The 17863-nt window shown below is 42.5% G+C and overlaps 3 protein-coding genes across 3 annotated transcripts; 2 read left to right on the top strand and 1 right to left on the bottom strand.

The window, feature by feature from the left end:
• Window positions 1–70: 70 nt before the first annotated feature.
• Window positions 71–3035, top strand: neu4 (sialidase 4). The gene is made up of 3 exons (XM_069148392.1): window positions 71–271; window positions 646–901; window positions 1966–3035. The coding sequence occupies exons 1-3, from the start codon at window positions 71–73 to the stop codon at window positions 3033–3035; spliced, it is 1527 nt and encodes a 508-aa protein (XP_069004493.1).
• A 2234-nt stretch (window positions 3036–5269) lies between these two features.
• lxn (latexin) lies at window positions 5270–11832 on the top strand. Its single transcript, XM_069148184.1, has 7 exons — window positions 5270–5491; window positions 8481–8651; window positions 8772–8834; window positions 9510–9684; window positions 9909–10045; window positions 11044–11106; window positions 11428–11832. Exons 1-7 carry the CDS (start codon window positions 5348–5350, stop codon window positions 11542–11544), a joined length of 870 nt encoding a protein of 289 aa, XP_069004285.1. The 5' UTR covers window positions 5270–5347; the 3' UTR covers window positions 11545–11832.
• On the bottom strand, window positions 5674–16972 carry gfm1 (G elongation factor, mitochondrial 1). The gene is made up of 17 exons (XM_069148182.1): window positions 16790–16972; window positions 16380–16665; window positions 15172–15376; window positions 14431–14547; window positions 14133–14283; window positions 13667–13821; window positions 13460–13544; window positions 13210–13347; window positions 12785–12886; window positions 12588–12644; window positions 12358–12495; window positions 12026–12108; window positions 7461–7623; window positions 7166–7310; window positions 6895–7055; window positions 6748–6801; window positions 5674–6161 (listed from the first exon to the last, which is right to left on the bottom strand). Exons 1-17 carry the CDS (start codon window positions 16862–16864, stop codon window positions 6030–6032), a joined length of 2247 nt encoding a protein of 748 aa, XP_069004283.1. The 5' UTR covers window positions 16865–16972; the 3' UTR covers window positions 5674–6029.
• Between the last annotated feature and the right edge of the window lie 891 nt (window positions 16973–17863).

Raw genomic sequence — 17863 nt, 5'->3', positions numbered from 1 at the left:
GATATAATGATATTGATTGTTGTTCCCAGACAATTTGAAGTTACCTTGAAATATTCACACAACAGCGAGCATGAGGTCGCCCTACTTCCCAGCGAGATCTGTGCTTTTCCGTAAGGAGCCAAATGGAGTGACGTACAGAGTCCCAGCTTTGCTCTACCTGTCCCACTCCAGATCCTTTCTGGCCTTCTGTGAGGAGAGACTCAGCCCGTCTGACTCTCAGGCTCACCTGCTGGTCATGAGGAAAGGCACTTTCTACAGGAATTATGTGGAGGTCAGTGATGTTCGCTGTAGATTTAAGACCTCTAGTGCCACAGTGCTCTGTTCAAGTACAAATACTGTTACTTTACTAATATTTCACAACCAGTCACAAGAGAATTTGCTTCAAATTGAGGTAAAGTTCAAAGTAGTTATGTTTCAACGACAGCATATTTTCTACATTTCTTCCCAGATTAAAGAACAGATTTCAGAATGCAGTTACATGTAGCGGAAGGTTCCAGTAAAAGACCCAAATTATTATTATTTTGTCCCAATAGATAGGTGGGAAAAAAAATTATTTGTAAGTTCAGTGAGCTGATATTAAATCCTGTAGACTTTTTTTCCCCTTCCTTTCAAACATTATTTTTTCCTATTCTTCCTTTGCTGCAGTGGGACGACATTTGTGTTCTGGGCACCGCTTTCCTGCCAGGCCACCGCTCCATGAACCCCTGCCCGGTGTACGATGAGTTCACCGGGACTCTCTTCCTGTTCTTCATCGCCGTTCTGGGCCACACCTCAGAGTCCTACCAGCTGGTGACAGGGAAGAACGTGACCCGACTCTGCTACATCTCCAGCACTGATGGCGGCGACACCTGGAGTCCTATCACCGACCTCACTAAGAGGGTCATAGGAGACACAATTAAAGGTCAGGGACATTCATAAAGGGAGCATTCACCTCAAAACAGACTTCAGTTGTGTCATTCTGATTAAAACTTTGGACACGGAAAACCCTTTAAACTGTAAATCAGGGCATCAAGACCTGAATATATGACATATTTTCAAGCTGTTATTTCCAGTTACATTTAAAGTGAATATTGTAAATCTATAAATGTTCCCATCTCTTATTCTCTTCTGGAACTTTTTAACATGAGGATCAGGGTGCCCAAAATAAGGGGTCACAAAATGATTCAAAGGGATCACAGAAAGTTTACCAGGAAGAAAAGCAATAATTCCAAAAAACTGTTCAGCCTACGTATAATTTGTTGTTGAGGACTTTTCTTCAGTTTGGGCTTTTTATGTGTTACATGCTGAATAGTTTACATTCCCCTGTCCCAAAAAGATTAAAACAACCATCACTCTTCCACTGCAGTGCTCAAAAATCCTCTACACGCACAGTCATAAGGAGATGTGGTTTAATTTCATCTCCCTGGTGTTCAGATTAAAGATAAACTTATCCAACCCATGCAATAAATGGAAAACATTGTATGGTATCTTTGCCCTTTCATGTACAGTAAATACTAAGCCTGTTAAAAGAAAGATTCATGGTACTCTACTGTCCCTAATCTTCATTTTGGCCATGAAAACATGCCTTCTGAAGTCGATTTCAGTGCGTGTGATTTGAGACAAAATCGACAGTCCCCATTGTGTGGCAAAATACATTTTAAAGTTCAGCTCAAGGTAATAGGAAGTCTTGAAGCCTCTTGACAATTTTTGACGGTGACAATATATCTCAGCTGACAAAAAGACCTGCAGACACGTCAACAAAGCTGTGGCAAAATAAATAACACTGGTATAATAGATTGGAATAATTCAAAAAAAACTAGCAGAGTTCATTGTATCTGGTGTCACTGTTATTGAACTGCTACATCTAAGTAACAACAGAAGTTGTAGCTGTAGCCAGTATACACATGTAGGTGTTGTTTTAAGACAGACCTGAAAAAAAAGTGGATCTATCCTTTAAGTGTATTGTGTTTTCTTCCTTCCCATCAGAATGGGCCACGTTCGCTCTCGGCCCGGGCCACGGCATCCAGCTGAAGTCCGGCCGTCTGCTTGTTCCCGCCTACACCTACCACATCGACTGCAAGGAGTGCTTCGGACAGCTCTGCCAGACCACCCCACATGCCTTCTGCTTTCACAGCGACACCCACGGGAGGACCTGGTGTTTCGGGGAGGCGGTACCGGGGCCGCAGACTGTGGAGTGTCAGATGGTGTCTGTGGATGAAGAGGATGGGACGAATGTGTTGTACTGTAACGCGCGCAGCCCTCTCGGATACAGGGTGCAGGCCCTCAGTCTGGATGATGGAGCCGTGTTTCAGGAGGGGCAGCTGGTGCAGCGGCTGGTGGAGCCTCGAAACGGTTGTCATGGTAGTATTGTTGGATTTCCTGCCCCATTGCATCTACATCAAAGTCGAAACAGTCACTTAGAGCCACCTGCACACAGCTCCAGACACTGGACACCCTGCATGGCCTTTCACGACAGATTGGCATTCACCAGATCTGCAGCATCCACAGTCTCAACAAGCAGCCGCAGCAGCTCCATCGCAGCATCCCCCAATCCAAATGTCACTCCTGTCCCCCCCAGCCCTCTTTCACCTCGCCATAATGCCCCTCCAGATTTCCTAACCCCCACCTGGGTGCTGTACTCCCACCCAACATTGAGCACTGCACGCAAGGATCTGGGTGTGTTCCTCAGCCTGTTTCCCCGTGACCCAGACAGCTGGCGTGGCCCCTGGGTGATCTACGAGGGCCCCAGCGCCTACTCTGACCTGGCCTACCTGGAGCTGTCACCCTCACCCGGAGCACCGCCGGCTGTGGCCTTCGCCTGCCTGTTCGAGTGCGGTGCCACAACAGCCTACGATGAGATCTGCTTTAGCATCTTCACCCTCTACGAGGTTATTGATAATCTGCCCCAGGATGTAGAGCTCGGTATGAACGGCGAGGGATGTAAAAGACAGAATCAAGTCTCTGAGGCAGGACTGAGTTGTAGCGGTGACGCTCAAAGTGCACCAGCTTTCCAGCAGGGGAGAAAGAAGCTGACAGAGATGTGTTCTGCGTCATAGATGTCAAGCTTGTATTGCACAATTTCAGTAATTGTTTTCTATCTACATCCAAAAGCTTCTTCATTAGTTACACCTGCACAGTCTAATATAGCTATTCTGCCCCGAAGTTTTCTTTCATGATGCCTGTAATGGTCAGTTTTTGACACAGAGCCATTAATATAGGTCACAGTGAGTTGTGTTGTTGTACTGGACTGCAACATATTCTGCCCCCCTCATGTTTGTAAATGGGAAGGTTAAATGCACCAGCCAATATGATGCAGACCACTACACCTTTAACTGTGACCTCAGTAATAAGACACGTTATTAGTCACACATTTCCAACAACAACATTCACATTCATTAATGTAGAATTTAAGACTAAGATGTTCAGTAGAAATAGATACAGCAGGACCTAAAAAAGCGGCCACCGAGTGTACATCCACCATGTTTATTAGCACACTGCAAAAGAGTGAATATTGTTGTGAGTAATTTTTGTGGTGTTATTTTGCGCTTTCATTTGCTACAAAATGGTGTGATGAAAAATCTTTAAGTTCAGTTCAGTTTATGTTATAATTCTATAGAACAAAAAGTGTCATTAAAGTTTCTTTTCCCCCTGAAATCCTGAAATTGTTCTTAATTTATTGGGAGTATTTTGTAACTAATGGTGATTAATGACTAATTAGTTAATCGACAAAAACTCAGATTCAACTTTCCTCAAATGTTGAGGATTGGCTGTTTTGAAAAAAAAAAAAAAAAAAAAAAAAAAAAAAAAAATCATTTTCCTGATAGTAACCTTGGATTATTATGAGTATTTGTATGACATGGATGGGCGGTGCAGTGGTTAGCATTGTCACCTCTCAGTGAAAAGGTTCCGGGTTTGAATCCGGTTCTGGGCCTTTCTGTGTGGAGTTTGCATGTTCTCCCTGTGCCTGCGTGGGTTCTCTCCGGGTACTCTGGCTTCCTCCCACCATCCAAAAACATGCGCCTCAGGTTAATTGGTAGTTCTACAAATTGCCCTTAGGTGTGAATGAGAGCATGAATGGTCTTTGTTTCCGTCTGTCTCCATGTGTTGCCTGTGATAGACTAGTGACCTGTCCAGGGTGCACCCTGCCTTCGCCCAAAGTGAGCTGGGATAGGCTCCAGCCCCCCTGTGATCCTGTTCAGGATAAAGCGGGTACAGATAATGGATGGATGGATGGCCTTGGAGTCTGATTCATTGTGCAATTTTCCATATTTTGTAAACTAAACAATTATCCTAAAAAAAAACAATTGCCACAATAATCGATATGGAAAATATTGGTTGCAGCTCTTGTGCTGATTCAAACGGGAGCCAGACAAATATATCTAAGAAGAAAATGAGAAGCTAAAGCGGATTATCAGGAGTATTTGTATGACATGAAGTGTTAAAGTTCCAGGAACAGAGTCAGATAAGGCTTTGCAAAACACAGATTATCAGCCATTTCAAGAAACCCAGAGCTCTGACTCACTTTCTTCCTCCTCTCCCATCAGTTACCAGGAGAAAAGTCTGCACACACAATCTCACTACGAAAGCCGTTGGTACTTTTTAACCTTATGGTGAGATTGTTTCATGATCTACTGTTTTCTAGGTCAAGAAGTACATTCAATCTCAAGGAAAAACATGTTGTCATTGTCAAACTCTAGCCCAAAGCACAATGAAATCTTTTGGGTGTAACATTTTTACGAGGATAAATAGACAGTACAGTATTTCTTTAGAGAATATTCTGTTGTAAAAGTCAGATTATGACCTTATGATGGACTCAGTATTCTAGCTGTCCTCTTGGGAGTTGCATAACGTCACTGTCCAGCACCACCTTCAGTCGTAAACTTTGTACATTTTGACCAAAAATCCCCGGGACAGGTTTAATTTGCCTCATTGAACGTCTCGCTTCCCCACATTTCATCTAACAAACTGTAGACCAGGCAAAGCTGCAACTCATCAAACTCTCACTAATCACACCTGCATCACCAGCAGCAGCAGCTGCAACAGGAAAACTGACCTCAAGCCAATCACTTCTGTGATGGGTTTAGGTGTTGAAACAATTAGGGAGCTGACAACTTCAGCGAGTTGTTTGAGAGCATATGAGGAACAGAACCAGATAAAGTGAGGCGGTCTGTTGAGTTAAGAGGAAAAAAAAAGAAACAAACAGATAATGCCAGGAAGACGGCAGGATCTGGACAGTCTGTCCTCTGCTTCCCCTTCCTCCTCCCCGTTATATAAACCCACACTGACAGCAGGCTCATTTCCCTGCCTGCGCTCTTTCACAGAAGTCCTCTTTTACTTTTCTCTAACGTCTGTTTTACAGCATACAGTAATGGGTTTGAGGATCCTGATTGTTCTGGCTGTGTTAATGGGGGTAACTGGGATCAACAGTGTGACAGTCAGACCTGAAACGGCCTCGACAGACGGATCAGCTCATCCCAACAGTGTACCCGAGATGGCAGAGGAAACAGGAAAGGTGAGAAGCACTAGCTATGACTGATAGTGGTGCATAATTTTGTATTCTTTTTAACGCGTTTTGAAGCTAATCAGCCGCATTTCACCGTATGGTATTGTTCAAGAAGAATCTGGGCTTGCCACTGACCAAGCGTCTCTATGGGTTTGTTTGTTGTAAAATAAATAATCAGAACAGAAAAAAAATACACTTTAAAAGAAGGACATATGTCTTTGTTGCAATCATTATTACATGAAAACCATTCTGTACATAGTACAAAAGCCATTATAAGCTCAAGTGAAAACACAGAGCTTGCTGTAACGATCCATTTTTGAACAGTGACTGCAGAGTGTAGAGGTCAAATGGTTCTAAAATCAGAGTAATAAATATATTTTCTTCAGGGGTCAGACGTTAGCAGGGAGGGAAACTAAAACAACGAAGAAAAGTACAATGTCCCGTCTTCGTTTGGCTCCATAAATTAAAGCCTTATTGTCAAATCGTGGTTGATGAGGGACGGGGGAGATGTCAAAAGTCCAACAGTGAACGGTTGAGGAGACGGCTTTCAGCTCTTCCACTTGTTCTTCTTTGCAGGCAGCTGTCCTGTGGCCTCTAAATATTTGTGGATGAGTTCTTCTTGTGTGGCAGGCAGGCAGGGCTGATATCTGCTGTAGTCCATGGTGTACTCTCCTTTTCCCTGAATAAACAATGACGCAACATGTCAGTAATTCTAAGGAATTATTGAAATCTTATTGAACAAACTGTGTCTGAATTTTAAAAATCGTGTGTGAGGGTGTAATTTTCACTATTTTTACTCCAGTTTCAGTTTGATTTCCTCTCTAAAAACTCTCTGAACAGTGTTCACTGACTGTCAAGCTGCCAAGATCCAGCGGAGAGAACTGAGGAGCTGATCAACATACTGATATATTCATCTGAGTCTCCCTCACTTATTACTGTGAGCTCTGCGCTCTAACATTTCTGAGTGCTTTGTAGGTGTTATTTGCCCTGTATGTCACTTCTCTGGCTCTGTAGAAGGTGGAGGCTGCACCAACAGACTGAGGAGGACTGAAGACGTTGGAAAAACACTGCAGAGTTCAGATTTTTTCTTTTTTAAATAGAAAATAATCTATATTTAGAAATACAGTTATAGATGCTACAATTAAATATCAAAGGCAGTAGTAAATACATAAAAACACAGTTTATCACAGAGTATCACCATTATCTTAAATGCTCAACATGATCTGACTGAAATGGATTTTTAGGGTGTCCGAGGTTGAACTTACTTCAGTACAGGAGCGCAGTTCTGTGGCGTAGCCAAACATGTCGTTCAGAGGAACCTGTTGGGAGAGACCAGTTGAAATTAGTGAAGGAAGACGGAGCGAAAAGATAGTGGATACGTGCTGTTTGAAAGATGTACAAACTAGACTCACATCAGCGTAGAGAGTGAAGTATCCCTCTGCTCCGTCCTGCCCTGTGATGACACCGTGGCGACGGTTTACTCCAGCAATGACGGTTCCCTGAAACTCCTGAGGAGCAACGATTTCAACCGACATGATCGGCTCCAGGATGGTTGCGTTGGCCTTCTCCATGGCTGTGAAGGGAGACCAACAATACCAGAGTTTAATGCACAAAAATACCAAATGAAGCAGACACTGAAAGAGATGAAATGACCTGAGAACAGGAGGTCAGTGTGACCTTCACCTTGTTTCAGAGCGCCCTCCCCTGCGCGGATGAAGGAGATCTCATTGGAGTCGACCATGTGGTTTGCTCCGTCTTCCAGGAGGAATCGGACTCCTGAGATCTTGTGCCCGCTCAGTGGTCCCTTCTCACAGGCCTCCCTGAAGCCCTGTGGCATGATGGGAAGAAACCAGCAAGAGGAGACGATGAGACTGAAAACATACATTTCTTTTAATCTGTGTTTCAATAAATATTTATTCACACTGAATATTTCACATCTATATAGCGGAGTGTGGTGAGAACTGTAGTTTGCGCTTGCCTTTTCAACGGCGGGTACAAATTGCTTCGGGACGTTGGTTCCGACAGTCTGGTCTTCAAACTCCAGCTTGGTGAAATGCTCTGGCTCGAGAGGCTCAAGGACCCCGATGACTTTACCGAACTGCCCGGAGCCGCCACTCTGCTTCTTGTGGGTGAAGTCAAACCTACAGAAAAAGCAATAAAACATCCAGATTTTAAAGTAATGATGATGCAGTGGATCCGGAGGAAATTGTTTTAAGAGTTATACAAATCTTTGCATATTTAGTATCCGGATCTTTCAGTTAGAGAAGACCGTCATTTCTAAACATATAATTGAAAATGTATTTGTTTTGTTATTATTATCATCATTAATGAAAAAGTATTTGTAAATGTTTGGAGGGGATCTTTATATGATCTGGATTTTATTAACCTCAGCTCACCTCATTAAAATGTAAACTTTCCTTTATATTTTAAGTGTAGTTGAAACACGGACTTCTGCAGCACCGAATTATTATATTAAAAACATTTGTAAAGGTCTGTTTGAGGGCACTGAAAGTTCTCTAAAGCTGTTTGAAGTCAGGAGGATATTGAAAACAAGACAAGGGCTCTGTCGCTTTAAAAAAAAAAAAAAAAAAGAGGGCGGTGCTCAGAGCTCTGCTGTCAAAGGAAGTAGGAAGTAGTCTTTCCACTAACATGAGGAGCAGCTGACTCGGAACACTAAACAGATTAAATTTTCCACCTGACAAGTGGTCGACAGGAAGTCTCAGCTTCCACTTACAGGCAAGATCAGACTCCCTAATTTAATTCACTGTTCATCACATTTTACAGCTGCACAGCTCTTCACCCTGAACTTAAATATTTGCTTTCCTTTCCACTTTTTACAGTGGTTGTCTTATGTCTAAGATTTGTGGAAAGACAAAAGCTTCACTCTGCTCACACATGAAGGTCAAAGTCCTTCGGGGACTGGAAGCCCATCCCTGCTCACTGGACCAGCTTCTGGCCTCATTTCCTCTATTTTATTTCCCTCTTTCTCTGTCCACAGAAAGAAGTAGCAGAGGTAGCTGAAGAGGATGTGATGGCAACTGGTGATCTGAACCCCAATCACTACCCTGCTCAGAGAGCAGCTAAGGTGGTCCAACACTACCTCAACACCCGCTACGGCTCACCGTACAGGCTGTTTGGACTGCAGAGGGTCAACAGTGGAAACGCAGAGGTGAGCTGGCCTTCAAAACATCAACAAGCCTCAGACTTTTACATCCGTTTTAGCTGGTCGACACACAGAAAGCGATGGACACAAGTTCTAACTATGGCTGAATCCTGATTTCTCCTTTAGGACGTGGCAGAGTCTGGAAGAAAGTATCAGCTGGAGATTTCAGTGGAGGAGATCATCGGAAAGGTACGGTATGTTTTTGGCTTTGTTTTTTGTTGTTTTTAAATCACACGGAAAAAAAAAAATCACAGAGATCGTCCGATTAAGATACAGAGAAGAATCACTACAGTAGCTTCATTCATATTTTGAGCACCTTTTATGTCTCATTGTAGATTTGGTTTGATTCCTGACTGCACTACACATCCAATGACATTTTTTCTGAGTCATATAAATACAAACTTTTTTTTAATTACTTTTGGAGCTGTAAGGTTTATTTGGTTTTGTCTCTAAAGACATCTAAACAGACAAATACGGAGAAACATAATCTATGTTTGATTGGATTCATTCACCTAAACTTAATATCATTGTGTTCACTAAGTGCTCATGGAACAACATTGTAATTAAGTATAGTGTATGCGTTTTAGTTAAAAGTAAACAGTGGAATAATCTCTGGTTTCAGAGTGAGCAGTTCTAACCTGGACTGACAGATTACTAAACTCCCAGAAAAAGGAGGCTCACATGATTAACTGTGTGGTGCAGCTATGACTCACTGGCTGCCATGGTAACATCTCGACTACGCCTTTGCTCTGTCCAATCCCTCTCCTTTTTCTTGCTCATCAAACCTGCCTTTGTGCTTTTCTTCTTTTTTTTTTTTCTTTTTTTTTTTTTTTTAACCCCGTGTTGCTTTGTTTACCCGTCCAGACTACACAGAAATGCTCTGCAGAGGTTTTGTTTCCACGGGGAGAGAGGCGACACTCAGCCCAAGTCCAGGCCCCGTGTGATGAGCTCCTTAAAATCAACACTGCAGCTCAGGAGGAGGACTTATACCAACAGTACAAGATGAACCAAATCCTGCTGTCAGCACAATATTTACCTGGTAAATAACTGACAAACTGCGCATATTACTGCTCCTAAAGTCAGATGTTACACAACATCTGCTTTTGCCATTTCAACATTTAGTGTTGTGGTTGTTGAGGGAACTCTGTGTTCCTCTTAATCATAATGCATCACAAACAGCTGTCATCACTTGAAACTGTAATCTGATGTACAAGAAAACGTGATATATGTGGCATAATCAGACACTATACACACTTTCCTCAGATAGTCACGGTCACGTTGAGCATGACATGAGGCCTCTCTGGCACCTGGGCATTGTAGCCTCCAGCTTCATCATGCTGAATGAATCCACTGAAGACACCCTGTTCAACATGGCTCAGGTGGCCAACATCACACAGCTGGTAGGTTGTTTTATCTGTTGTTGCATCTGCTCATCATATTCAGTAATTTTAAGTAGGGTTTCTTGATAGGGGTGCATTATATTGGATTTTTGCTGATTGACAGATATATGCACATGCTCTCTTTGTTTTTCACAAAATTCATCTTGATGATCAGGATGAAGGTTTTTGAGATGGACAGTCCAATTTGTAGTGTTGAAGGAATGTGATGTGGCTCCTCGCATGACCAGTGCTGGGCAATCACGTAAAAAGCAACTTTGCTGTCTGATTTGAACACTTTTAAAACCTACACATTGCAGACATGCGGGTGAATCATCTGTTGTACATGAACAGAGCACAGCGATGTGATGTAAGAGGAGCAGGGGGAAGCTATCGACAGAAACTATCTTGGGAGTTTTTTGATCCACCTCTCTACAGTATTGTTGCAGCTTCTTTCAAGTTCGACACAAGAGATGCAGGATCACCATTGTCCCAGGGTCATTGCGTCAAGAATTTCATCAAGCATCGAGCCGTCGGATAAAATTAAATTGGGATTTTATTGGCCTGTCATATTGGCAGAAATTTTCATTTCGGGCTAATGCTAATATTTGATATTAAAGTCAATATCAGCCAATACGATGATGCGCCGGTGTTATTGTGCATCCCTGGTACTGGAAACTGACTATTTAAATACCGGCATATATATATAAAACTGGAGGATTCTTCTATTTTTAAGGGACACATTGTACAATGAATGTAAAAGCAAGTGCACTATGTCTGCATCATAGTGCATAATCCACACTCAGCTGCAGATTGTGCACACTACAGAAGGAGAGCTTCTGCTCAGTCTGTTCAATGTATTCAGGTTTCCAGTCACAGTCCTTCATCAGGCTTCCAAAGCAAGTTGCACAGATCAAATACTGAGAAAGAAGCTGCACACCAGTTGAGGATTAAACCTGTAACATTTGTACTGGACTTATGTTGTGTTATTGGGCTTTATTTTTTTCCCTCATCTACCGCAGGCAACAGAGAACGACCAGATCAAGTTCGACAGTCATGTACTGCTGCATGAGTTGGTCTCCCAGGTAAACATTTACCATTTTAAACTTCTTAATACACTTGAAAATATTAATATCCAGAGCTACAGCTGGCTAATTGTTTTCAAAATCACCCTGATCAAATATTGATATTTATTTATGAATGTGTAAAATGCCTTAAAAAATGAATGGCAACCACAACTCATCAATGTCGGGAGCTTTGTCTTCACATTTCTCAGTCAGACTCTCATGAATCTAAGGAGAACCCTGATTTGATCATTTCATAATTATTTCCAAACTGATTTGCAACATTTATAAAAGTGTAAACAGTAAATATTATCGATATTTTCATAATAAATATTGTTGCAGGAAATCCTTCACTGGAAGCTGCAGTTCACGTGGTCTCCTGCAGAGGGAGTCAAAGTGCTGAAGATGGACCAGCTGCCTCACTGCCATGATTGTGAAAAACCTCCAAACACAAACTAAACTGCTGGCATCCGTCACACGGCATTACAACCAAAACCACATCTTGATGCTCACGTCTTGTATTCAAATATTGGAGCATAAATGTGTTTATAATGATGCTGCAAGTGCTAAGCCAAGATATGCTGTTGATTCTATCAGCACAAACCTTTTGTAGGACTAAAAAGTGGAGTTTAAACTCCACAAATTGTATTCAAACTTCATTTATATAAGTAAATGATATCTTTGCAATGTGCTGCATTTTTGGTTTATGGTGTATTTTAGCCTAATTAAACTGTTTACTAAAGAACAGTCTCATGTGTGTGTGGGGTTGTTTTTATATTCTGGTGAGTCCCTGCTTTTGGAGGGATAAGGCATAGTTTTCAGGGTTCAAGGTTAAGCATTTAGTTGTACTAGTTAAGGGGTGAGAGAAGGTATTATGTTAATAAGTATCCCCGTGGGGATAGTGAAACAAGAACGTGTGTGTTGGGAGGTCAGGACTTACGGTACGGGGCTGGTGACCGTCTCTCTGAAAGCCACTTTGGGCTTCCCCATCACACAGGGACAGTTGTATTCCCTCTCCATCCTCTGAAACAACAAATCAAAAACATACAGCAGGTCAGATGTGCTACAACTTCAAAGTGACACTTGACATTCACTGTGTCTCAACGATTTGTGGAGGTTTGCTTGATGTCAAATGGAGCTCACAAAGCACCACTGGTTAAGACAAACCATTTACTATATTTTTAGATGGACTGTTCCATCAAAGCAGCGACGTCACATCTTGTATGAAACACTCAGTGTAACTTGGGAGTTCCACTCTGCCTGATCAGGTACCTGAGAGTAGATTTCAAGATGCAGCTCGCCCATGCCGGAGATGATGGTTTCTTTGCTCTCTGTGTCAAAATGCACTCTGAACGTGGGATCTTCCCTGGTGAAACGGTTGATACCTTTGGAGAATTTATCCAGGTCATTCTGGTTGAACACAAGATAATAAGAGATGCACAGAGATAAAAGAGATGCATATAGAGTTGTAGTCCTTACAGGTAAATGTCAGGATTTGTTACCTTGTTGGAAGGTTTCATGGACATGGAGATGACAGGCTCTGGGATGTGAATGGACTCCTGTGGGAACAAAATGATACACAAATGGATTCAAGACGCTCCTGATATCTTGGGAGAAAAGAAAAAAATGGTTTCCAAAAGCTTTTTAAAAACAAGCAGGTTTCTTGCTCTTGTCCAGTGAAAACATTTAGGCTACTCACCAGGGAAAGGTTAGCGCTCGTCTTGGATGTAAACGTGTCTCCACTCGCACAGTCAATCCCAAACAGAGCGCAGATATCTCCAGCATACACCTCATCGACATCCTTAAACAGCAGGAGTAGAAAAGAAAGGAGAGAACAAGGGGTTACATCTGGGGACTGACTCGATCCTAATATATTTATATAATATCAATGAATACTCTCTACAAAAAAAACGTCAAAATATTGAACATCTTGTTTTGATACAAGACAGATGGAAACATGTTATTCTGGTGTCGCAGGGGATGTGGTTCTTATCTTGATTAAAGCTGAAAGAGGAACCTGACATTTTGACCAGTCACGCTCCTCTGCTGCTTCAACTACAAACCACAGATGGAAAACTGTGACCTAACAGCCTGCTGACGTGCAGCACGCCAGTTTGTGCTCACCTCCATCTGATCAGCATGGAGACGCACAAGCCTCTGAACTCTGACTCTCTTGCTTGTGCGTGTGTTGTAAATGTATTCTCCCTTCTTCAGGCAGCCCTGGTACACTCGTATATACGTCAGCTGGCCAAACCTTCCAGCCTGTTGATGAAAAACAACACAGCGTGACAGAATGAGACCTTCCTGTGATGCAAAAGTGTGGAAATAAAGCAGAGACAAGACAAAACTGATCTTCCCTTTCAGAGTATCTCACCTCCAGTTTGAAGGCCAGACCAACATAGGGGCTTGCAGAGTCTCTTGTAGAGTCCATTTCAATCTTGGATGTTTCAGTGGAATCTCTAACACAGTGAGAATCACACTATCATGAGTGGAACAATTTCCTCAAGAGAGAAAACGTAAAAAAATAAAAATAATTCCAGGAGATTTTTCATGCAAACTGACAACCCTCAACCATACTTACTCATTATTGAGGATGGCGTAGTTTTTGACTTCGCTGGGGTTCGGCAGATACTCCAGGACAGCGTTGAGCAGTGGCTGGATGCCCTTGTTCTTCAGTGCTGTGCCCACCAACACGGGGCTGAAGAGACGCTGCACCGTGGCCCTGCGGATTGCAGCCTGAGGACAGTGGTGAAAAGTGACAGTGATTATAAATACTGACGTAAAAGGTTCTCATCCCAGTTCAGATGTGCAGTTTATGAGTCATTTTGGGTGATTTAAGTGGTGATGGTTTGCTGACTTTAAATTAATAGAAAATATCCTGTTTTTTTGGCTCTAGCGTAGACATAGTTATGCTTCGTGTTTTCATTAAAAACAAAAACCAGGACTTTGCATTTTTTTGCTTTGAATTTCCGTTTGTTATTATAATTTGTCAAAGGTCCCTCAGATTTCACACACAACACGTGTTGTCTGTCTGTGACGACACAAACCTTCAGGTCATCTTTGGTTGGAATCTTCTCCTCCAGGAACATCTCTCCCAAGAGTTCATCAGCGTTGGCGACACACTCCACCAGTTCCTGCCTCCTGTCTGCAGCCTCAGCGCGGAAATCTGCCGGGATCTCGTCATAGCGGACATTTTGACTGCAGGGAGGGAGAAACAGTTGGAGTCCATTTCATACAGTTCAGATTTGCAAAGAAGTTAGAAATGAAGACTTGCTGTGTTACAGATGCTGTTGGTAAATATTCTTTTAACTCTGCTGTAACCGAGCTGTCGGTCTCACGCCTTACCCAAATGGTCCTTCAAAATACATGCTCCGCTCCTCTACAAGGTCAATGATGCCGCGCATGTTCCCCTCCAGCCCGATGGGGATGTTCACAAAAGCAACGTTGTGGTTCAGTTTAGATCTGAAGGGAAAAAAAACATTCATTTAAACGAGGGCAAAGGAAAACCACAGCTGCCTACAGCCTTTGTTGGTCGATTACTTGTTATGATTTCCTGCCTAAAGGAGGGACATGAGGGTTCACTGTTACTGTTTGTACCATAAGAACTGGATCCAGTCTGATACTCCCTTCACATTTTATGGTTTCCATCTCTATAGTTTCATTTATTGCAAAACCAAATAAAACAACATAAATTCAAGAAAATCCTTGCTGGAAACATAAATCATGCAAACAGAACTGGGAAATACAGAATTTGGATTTTGAGCTGTATTTTGCAATCTGATTTGGGATCTGGGGTTTTTATTGTAATGTGATGACATCGGTTAAATATAGTTGTTTTCCCTGGTTTTAAGAGATGTACCAAACCCTGGTTTGTGTCTGCCGGGTGAATGGAACCATTATGGTACATTATCTGCCAGTTTGGCTGACATGTTTAGAAAATTTGGGGGGGGGGAGAAAGCCTGAACAGAAAAACAAGGACTTCCCAAACCCTGCACCACTTTCACTTCCTTTCTCCACCTTTTGGTTTCCCACCTTCATCTGACACCAAACATATAGCATCACACAATCTGCGTGAACAAACTGTACCTCATCTGCTGCAAGGCTCGGCCGGGGTTGGAGCCCATTCGGTCCAGCTTGTTGATGAAGGTGAGGAAGGGAACGTTGTAGCGTTTCATCTGTCTGTTTACCGTCATGGTCTGACACTGGACGCCTCCCACGGCACATAGAACCAGCACGGCTCCGTCCAGCACTCGCAGCGCTCGCTCCACTTCGATGGTAAAGTCCACGTGACCTGTGAAAGACGCGTTTAGAACGACTGTGCTGTACATGTGATGACACGGTCCTTTCAACTTGAGACACAACTACAGTCGTGGACATGATTCATCATCTTCTTCCTCTCGGACTGCAGGAAAGAAATCAAAGCGTCTCCGATACAGTAAAATACACCGAAACACTTCACTGAACTACCAAATGGGCAAAGTGGGCGACTTTCTTGTGCCTCCAGATCCTCCGGGGCATCAGCCTGTATTTAATTGCTAGAAATAAATAAGTGTGAATCAATCCCCGGAGGATCTGGAGCCACAAGAAAGTCGCCCACTTTGCCCATTTGGTAGTTCAGTGAAGTGTTTCGGTGTATTTTACTGTATCGGAGACGCTTTGATTTCTTTCCTGGAGTCCGAGAGGAAGAAGATGAATCATGTCTATGAAGACTGAGTGACATATTGTTTCTTTAATCTATTAACTTTGGCATTATGTAGTTTCTGTGGCAAATTGATCTTCTAGTTTAAGAAAGTGTGCTAGAAAAGCTTCACATCACCTGAAATATTAAGGATTTTAAAGGGACATTGCATTGATTCTACACATGATCAGTGTTCTCGTTAGGGTTACTACTACTCAACAATTACACTGTGTTTCTTCTGCAGCTTTGATCAAATCAAGCCTAGCAATGTAATCAGGACTGGACATCAGTAGCAGAGAAGGATGCGTGACACAGTGGGGGGGGATTTGGTTTGAAGAACATGAATGTTTAAGCAGCAGAGAGGGTGTCCTTACTACTAAACTGCACTGTGGGAAATGTAGCATCTAATGGACCCGTTCCAGGACCTGAAAGTCAGCCTGCCGCTTCAGTTTTGACCATCTATTGTTAAAATTGTCCCTCAGCAGCCCCCCCAAACTTTAAGGAGGTATTTCATACAGTCATTAAAGATCAGATAAGAGCCCTAACCCCGATGATTATCGCCTAACCTTCCGTTTGATGCTGTAAATCCTGTCCCCAGTGACCCGGGATGAAGTACCTGGTGTGTCAATGATGTTGATGTTGTGATTCTTCCACATGGTGTATGTGGCAGCTGACTGGATGGTGATGCCTCTCTGTCTCTCCAGCTCCATGGAGTCCATGGTGGCTCCAACTCCATCCTTCCCCTTCACCTCGTGGATCTCCGCTATCCTGCCGGTGTAGTAGAGGACACGCTCGGTCAGGGTGGTCTTCCCCGAGTCGATGTGAGCGGAGATCCCGATGTTACGGATCCGCTCGTTGGGAATAACACCGGAGGAGCACGTCCGACAGCTGCTGACGAGCACCTTGAGGACACACACCAGAGGAACATCACGATCCAAAACATTTCTCTGTCCGTTTACCGATTGTGAAATGCAGAGGACCGGTGGTCCGTCAGGTCAAAATGAGGTTCAGGCTAGTTAATGTTACCTTTTTAAGCGTGACGCTCCCCGGTGCCAAAACATGCGTTTTAGCCAAATACAGTCCCGCTTTTAATAATCTCATTTTGACGGCAGGTTGGTCGAGCACAGCGTGGTCGTATTTCTGCTTTTACACGACCCCCAGCACTGCTGACAACCCGGTGAAAGTCACGCCGGGCCCCTGGTGGCTGGTTGTGAAACACTACTTCCGCAACTACGGAAACGCAGGCGGCCCAAAACTATAAATGTTTGCGTTAAACTAAAAAAAAAAAAACAGCGAAGCACAATAAACAGAAGTCGTCTGCGATATGAACGTTTATCTGTTCAAATATATTAAAACCCAAATTTATGTGTTTAATAAAAACGTATAGAATGGACAAAGATGCTGCTTTCAAGTGTCGTCAGAGGGAGCGAGACAGACTCCGGCGAAGTGTTAAAATTATTTTTGTGAATAATCTTGATAGAGCCCCAGAGTGTTTAATGTTGGATAAATGAACACCATATTAGCCTACATATAAAAAAAATTAAAAAAAAAAATGTGTTTAAAGTATTTAAAATACGTTGTCCTTATTAAAACATTTTGTAGAAACCATTAAAACATCGACTTTTTAATTCAACCTGGCGTGTTAGTATGTATACCTTTGATGGAGTAAATATTCAAACTTGCTTAATTAAAAATGACATCAAGATTTTCTAAATTGAGCAACTTTATTTATCACACAGATATTATGTACAAACTTAGTGCTCTAAAAAAATGTTTTTTTGTTGAATACAGAATCACATATCCTGTGAAAAATCACGGATAAACATACATTTTTTTTTTTTTTTTTTTTTTTTTACCATATATTGCTTGTAGGAAATTAAAAAAAAATAGTTTTGAAGAAAAGACAACGAAAAAAAACAAAACAACGTTGAGCCGTTGAAATAAAACGACGTCAATAAAGTTATTGAATCACTTTATTTTGAAAGGGATCAAAGTTATAACGGCGACAAAGGCGAAATCCCGAAGAGCACGTGAAGGCAGCACTTCAACGCACACTGACAGGCCACCCCAAAGCTGTCCGTTTTGTTGTTGTTGTTTTTT

Source organism: Embiotoca jacksoni, unplaced genomic scaffold (assembly GCF_022577435.1).
Source record: "Embiotoca jacksoni isolate LCO1_2020_lvr unplaced genomic scaffold, fEmbJac1.0.p SCAF_14, whole genome shotgun sequence".
NCBI classification, from domain to species: domain Eukaryota; kingdom Metazoa; phylum Chordata; class Actinopteri; family Embiotocidae; genus Embiotoca; species Embiotoca jacksoni.
The sequence above is the reverse complement of the archived record's forward strand: the minus strand, read 5'-3'. Positions and strand labels throughout refer to the sequence as shown.

What these genes read in the sequence shown, in the direction of transcription:
- neu4 (XM_069148392.1), top strand. Translation starts at nt 71, where the DNA reads ATGAGGTCGCCCTACTTCCCAGCGAGATCTGTGCTTTTCCGTAAGGAG. An exon ending in TCTACAGGAATTATGTGGAG is followed by an intron (nt 272 to 645) that starts GTCAGTGATGTT and finishes CCTTTGCTGCAG; the next exon opens with TGGGACGACATTTGTGTTCT. An exon ending in CATAGGAGACACAATTAAAG is followed by an intron (nt 902 to 1,965) that starts GTCAGGGACATT and finishes CCTTCCCATCAG; the next exon opens with AATGGGCCACGTTCGCTCTC.
- gfm1 (XM_069148182.1), bottom strand. Translation starts at nt 16,864, where the DNA reads ATGAGATTATTAAAAGCGGGACTGTATTTGGCTAAAACGCATGTTTTG. An exon ending in TATTTTGAAGGACCATTTGG is followed by an intron (nt 14,284 to 14,430) that starts GTAAGGCGTGAG and finishes CCCTCCCTGCAG; the next exon opens with TCAAAATGTCCGCTATGACG. An exon ending in TCCATGCTGATCAGATGGAG is followed by an intron (nt 12,887 to 13,209) that starts GTGAGCACAAAC and finishes CTGCTGTTTAAG; the next exon opens with GATGTCGATGAGGTGTATGC.
- lxn (XM_069148184.1), top strand. Translation starts at nt 5,348, where the DNA reads ATGGGTTTGAGGATCCTGATTGTTCTGGCTGTGTTAATGGGGGTAACT. An exon ending in TCAACAGTGGAAACGCAGAG is followed by an intron (nt 8,652 to 8,771) that starts GTGAGCTGGCCT and finishes TTTCTCCTTTAG; the next exon opens with GACGTGGCAGAGTCTGGAAG. An exon ending in TGGCCAACATCACACAGCTG is followed by an intron (nt 10,046 to 11,043) that starts GTAGGTTGTTTT and finishes CATCTACCGCAG; the next exon opens with GCAACAGAGAACGACCAGAT.